At 30.6% G+C, this 6,052-nt stretch overlaps 1 protein-coding gene across 1 annotated transcript; it reads right to left on the bottom strand.

Annotated features, from left to right (window-relative positions):
• Positions 1 to 3,449: 3,449 nt before the first annotated feature.
• On the bottom strand, positions 3,450 to 3,731 carry BDCG_01175 (uncharacterized protein; the record flags this gene model as incomplete). The annotated part of the gene is made up of 2 exons (XM_045416680.1): positions 3,450 to 3,664; positions 3,707 to 3,731. The coding sequence occupies 2 exons, from the start codon at positions 3,729 to 3,731 to the stop codon at positions 3,450 to 3,452; spliced, it is 240 nt and encodes a 79-aa protein (XP_045272348.1).
• Between the last annotated feature and the right edge of the window lie 2,321 nt (positions 3,732 to 6,052).

Raw genomic sequence — 6,052 nt, 5'->3', positions numbered from 1 at the left:
AAGCTTTGTAAGAACTGTCAGCTAGAATCTGTAAGAAATTACTTATAAGAAGACTTACAGTAAAGAAAGAGACTGCACTGCTTAAAGTCAGAGACTGATCTGAGAGAGACATGAGATTGACTGCTGATCTCAAGATTGAATACAGCAGCAGAGCTGAGAGAGATGAAGATGTGATTATAAGTGACAGTATTTCTACTTCATCAGCCAGTAAAAAGCAATCAGAGAAGTTATGAGAATATCTATAAGAAGCTCAGAGATGATCAGATATTGTTTACAAAGTTATTAGAATTGAAAAAATTTTTATTCTTGAGAAGTTCTTGAATCAATATGTGAATATTATCAGAAACACTCTCTCTCTGTCATCTCAGTGAAAACACTTTGTAGATGAATGAGAATACTCACAGTTTATAAGAAGAAGAACTGTTACAGAAAAAGAGAAAAGAAGATGAGATTTCACAGACAGATCTGAGATATTTATACTACTCTAGAGAGATTTACTTACACTGTGAGTGATTCTGTGAAACAGTCAGATCACTCTAGTAAATAAAGGTGATTGTGAATCACAGGCCTGAATCTTTCTATATAACTATAAAAAGTGATTGCAGACTGCAGATATCTTAATTCTACAATTTTACAGAGTTAGTAAAAGAATGGAAAATTCCTTACAATTCTACAGTGTCAAAGAACAATGATTCATAAGAATAAGTGAAAGATTAACTTGTGAATACTTCTCTTTGATAAGAATGATCTCATAGAGAGTGATTCATCTGTGAGATGAATCTGTGTAATAGTCACACAAGAATCTCATGAAAATAATTAAGAGTCAACTGAAACTCTTCTGTATAAAAGATATGAGATGAATCTGTGTGATAGTCAGAGAAGAATCTGTAGATTATAAAGAATCTTACAGAATAAGAAACTGAGTAACAGACTCTTTTCTCTTTATGATAATAAGGGATTTTTCCTGACTGAGGTTTTTTATAGATGTGAAGAGTTTTTAGTGAGTATCACTACTAGACTGGCCGCCGGGATCATGAATTTCACGTTTGGTCTCATTTGGTCTGGTCTCATACATTTCTTGGCGTGAATCCCGCTGGGACTAATCATTAAATAAACATGCAAAGTGACTATATATCAGATCTTAAAATAGAATCATGACTTGAAAAAAATGAGAAAGTGATCTCATTTGGTCTCATTTAGTCTCATTCTTGGTATAAAGTTACTATTTTTAGATATTTTAAGGTTTTCTTTAGACTATTTTTAATTTTTTAAAAAGTAACACTTTTTGATAATGCTCAAATGAGATTTAAAGTCATTTAAAGCAATAAAAATAATTTAAATTGAGAAGTGGAAATCATGATTCTATTTGAAAAATGTGACAAGAGTAGACAGTAAGTCTCACTGAAACAGTATGAGACTACTATCTAATGTTAGAACCATGTAATGAGATCTGTCAAAATGGCAATAGAACTATTAAAAATTCTGATCCTGGTCTCAGACACGGTCACACGGTCAGTCTAATCACTACAGTGCTGAGCTGATTCTATGAAGTCACTCAGTGAAAGACTTTGTGAATAAAGTCTTAGAGAGAGAGAAGTATGTAAGAAATTCTACTTCTCACAGATTCTTTACTTCTATTTCTATCTCTTATGTAATTAATAGAGCTAGCAGCCCTTGACTACACACAACTATATAGACTGGAGTTCATAAATACTATTCATAACTCAGCTTGAATACTATTATACATTTGACCTCTACATTTTATCTTTCTATCACAAATACTTCTAGTAGTTAACAGTACATATCATGCCAAGCTGCAAACACTCGAATAATCACCTGCGAGCACTTATTCTTACATCATCATTATAGCACTGTGTAGAGCTATGTGTGATATTCATATGTAGACATTCAAATGATATTTAAGATCTAATGTGAGAATGTTTAGATATTTGATTTTTTACATTAGATAAATGACAGAGTTTATAAAGCTCAGTGATAAGCTCATCTGCAGCATCTTCTAGATTAATAATTTGAACATCAGTTGCATCATTTGTAAGCTTTTAAATGATGATTTTTGATGAATATTCTAATCTCTTATACTATGTTGACTGAGTAGCTATAGAGATCTTAGGTTTTTGAGAAGGTTTTATGCATATTGACAGATTAGAAGAATGATTTGTAGAAGTTGAAGAATTTGAAGATATTGTTTTTTCAGATATAGTGATATTAGATGTGTGTAATGTGATAGCTGCATCAGCTTCAGTAGTGAATTTTTCTGAGATAGTTGAGAAAACAGCTATTTCACTATATTCTGTAACTAGCAACTTCTCAAATACTTCAATGTATGCAAAGATTGTATTATCTGCATGTTTTCATAATCTGAAGTTCTTTTCATCATAATAGATGCCTTCTAGATGAAAACATGGTTTTCATGCAATGATATTTGTATGAAAATTCGGAATGTAAGCTGTATTGATGAGATTGACATTGAACTGCTTTTCTGCTTCATTTATCATGATAGTTCTAACAGTTTCATAATCTTCTACTTTAGTGCTGAAATCATCTGTATAGACTTCCACATTCTCATTCACAGATGTAAAGAATAGGAAATGTGTTTAATTATTGCATATATGCTGTTCCGCGCCAGTATCAAAGATCCAGGAGTTTCAGAGATAGAAGTGTGAATTTAAAGAGTTCATTGATATTTTCCGAATCTGTTGATTGATAGATTGATAATTGATAGATTTAGAAACTGATTACTTCAGAATCATTTCTTCTAGAACTGCTTCATTGACATTTATCATATCTGTATTTGTGAATGAATCTCTAGATATCACACAATCAACACATCTTTTCAATTCTTGATTTTTAAGAGCTTGATTGATCTGAGTTCTCTTCTCCTCATTTTTCTTTCATTCAGATGACTTTCTTAATGAATTGAGATAGTAGCACTGAGTGTATCAGTGACAGGCTCTGTAGATACAGTTTTTAAATGTCACTGATAATAATTGCTAAGATCTTTCATTAAGAATAGTAAAGTTTATAGATTTATCTTCTTTGAGAATATTCATTTCTCTATATCTTTTCTTGAAGTTCTTAACTAACTCTATCAAAGATATGACATCTTTATCATGTTAAACATTCTTTGTTCATGCTTGTGCATAACCTGCATCAATAGCTAGATTTGTATTTAAGAAGTCTTTCTTCAAGTTAAACTGTTCAGCTATATTCATCTCTTTGATATTATCTTCAATGAGTGATCAGTTATTTAATCACTTTTCTATATCTCTGTTTTTCAGTGCTTTGCAGAGATCATGGTATCAGATTCTCACATTATCTTGATAATTCACAGTCATGAGTGAGAGTCAATCTCTTAATAAATGAATAATCTTCTTCACATCATCATTCTCACTGTATACATGTCATAGCTCTGTGACATTCACTGTTCTTTATATAACATCTTGTATCTTTGTCATACCTTCATTCAATTTCTTATATTTCATATATTTGATTTTCCACACAGTGATCTTGATATTATATACTATCTTAACCTCCGCAGTGACTTCATCTGAACACTCAGGTTTCAGAGATTCTTCTAGTTCAGAGAAGATATCAGGTTTGTCAAGATTGATGAAGTCTGATATCTTCTTGTTCTTTGCATATTCTAGTATATACTTGTATCAAAGTTTTCAATCTTCAGAAATACTAAGGTGTACAGTTGCACTAGACATTGTCTTGTCTGTCATATCAGTTATATTGAATGAATTGAGGAATCAGTTCAAGTATTTGTGAATATGATTAGAAATCAGAGTGTATAATGATTGAGTATATCAGAATGTATACAAGTGAGAATCTATTATCTCAGTTCAAATGATAGTTATCAGTTCAAATAAGAATTGAGATCAGTGTATAATCATCTCAGTTTGAATGATAGTTATCAGTTTGAATGAGAATTTGAATTGATGTATAACAGTTGAGTAGATCGGACTGTATACAAATGAGAATCAATCATCTCAGTTTAAATAATTGTTGTCAAATTTGAATGAGAATTGAGATCAGTGTATTATGCTTCTCTTCAGATACTGCTTATCAGGCTCATAACTGTTGAATTGAGTGTCACAGATGAATATGTTGAAGACATATGAATCTTATCTGTATCAAGATCTGCTTGTTATATTATTCATAGACTATCTAATATATCTATTTCATACAAAAGATAGAGCTATTTATAGTAAAATATATGTGCGAGTCAAGAGAGCTAGCATAAGTGAGTATTAGATGAGTGTTGTAGTAAGCTGATGATGATGATGAGAAATATTGTAGTAATATGATGTTGATGGCGTTCAGTAGTGTATAACCTCTTTTTCCTGACAGTACGGCATCATTACTCCGTATAGACACACCGATATCACTAGTTCTAATATAGTTAGTAGTTATTTGCGCAGCGAAGCGAAGCAAATATATGATGAAAACCCTGGTCATTAAAAGTGGAGAATTTCCTTTTTAAGGTTCAGGAAGCAGAAAACTGTTAAGAGTCCCGCGGTTGGTCGGCCCTTCTATCAGCAGGCGCTGGTGGTGATCGAGCTCTTTTGCCTCAGTAGTCTACAAAAACTTGACCTCGCTAAGTGCGCTGCTTGATCTCATTATGTAAGCTGACCTTGCAAATGTGGCCCGTGCCACTACCTGACCTCACTCAATACATTCTTTCTTGTAATTTGAAATCACTTAATTATTTATCATCAATTCTACAATCAATTCAAAATTAATTTAAAATTAATTTAATACTGAAATTATTCTTGAATTTAGTAATAAAGTAAGTATTTATATAATTTACACTGAATTGATTATCAATTGATTTTCAATCAATTGTTAATTACTTAAATATATAGATTGAATTTATTTTTATTACTATAATTAATTAATAATTAATTCAGAATCAATTTAAAATCAATTTAAAATCAATTTAATACTGAAATTATTCTTGAATTTAATAATAAAGTAAGTATTTATATAATTTACACTGAATTAGACTGGCTACTGAGATCATGAATTTCATATTTAATCTTATTTAGTCTGATTTCATACATTTCTTAGCATGAATCCCACTGGGACTGACTATCAAAAAAACATATAAAGTGACTATATATCAGATCTTAAAATGAAACCATGACTTGAAAAAAATGAGAAAGTGATTTCATTTAATCTCATTTAGTCTCATTCTTGACATAAAGTTACTATTTTTAGACATTTTAAGGTTTTTTTTTTAGACTATTTTTAATTTTTTTAAAAAGTAACACTTTTTGATAACACTCAAATAAGATTTAAAGTTATTTAAAGCAATAAAAATAATTTAAATTAAGAAGTGAAAATCATGATCTTATTTAGAAAATGTAATAAGAGTAGACAGTAAGTTTCACTGAGATAGTATAAGACTACTATCTAATGTTAAAACTGTGTAATGAGATCAGTTGAATTGATAATAAAACTATTAAAAAATCTGATTCTGATCTCAGACACAGTCACACGGTCAGTCTACACTGAATTAATTATTAATTGATTTTCAATCAATTGTGAATTACTTAAATATATAGATTGAATTTATTTTTATTATTATAATTAATTAACAATCAATTCAGAATCAATTTAAAATCAATTTAAAATTAATTATTAAATATTTTTATCTTAATATATTTTAAAATTCTGTAAAATATCTCTTTATATTCTATATGAATTTGTCTGTTCATTTAATTGATTATGAATCAGTGAACCGCTCCACCACGAACTCGCTCGATTTTTCGAATAAGAAGCCGCCGATAGATTCATCGAAAAGCCCTCGATCATACGAGCATTTTGACCCCATCGCCGACCGCATACCCCGTGTGGTGGTGGAGTTATCCAGCCAAATGTGAACCAGACATTGTTCAGAACTCCTGTGTGAGATTATCCCTCATTCTTCCCTATCACACCACAACCCCGGGCCAAATTGCCATACAAATTGTAAGGTGAAGAGACCTAGTCATATGCATCAATCTTCTCAATTTTGAAAGATCTC

This window comes from Blastomyces dermatitidis (assembly GCF_000003525.1).
Source record: "Blastomyces dermatitidis ER-3 genomic scaffold supercont1.1, whole genome shotgun sequence".
NCBI lineage: Eukaryota > Fungi > Ascomycota > Eurotiomycetes > Onygenales > Ajellomycetaceae > Blastomyces > Blastomyces dermatitidis.
This window is presented reverse-complemented; position numbering and strand designations above follow the sequence as displayed.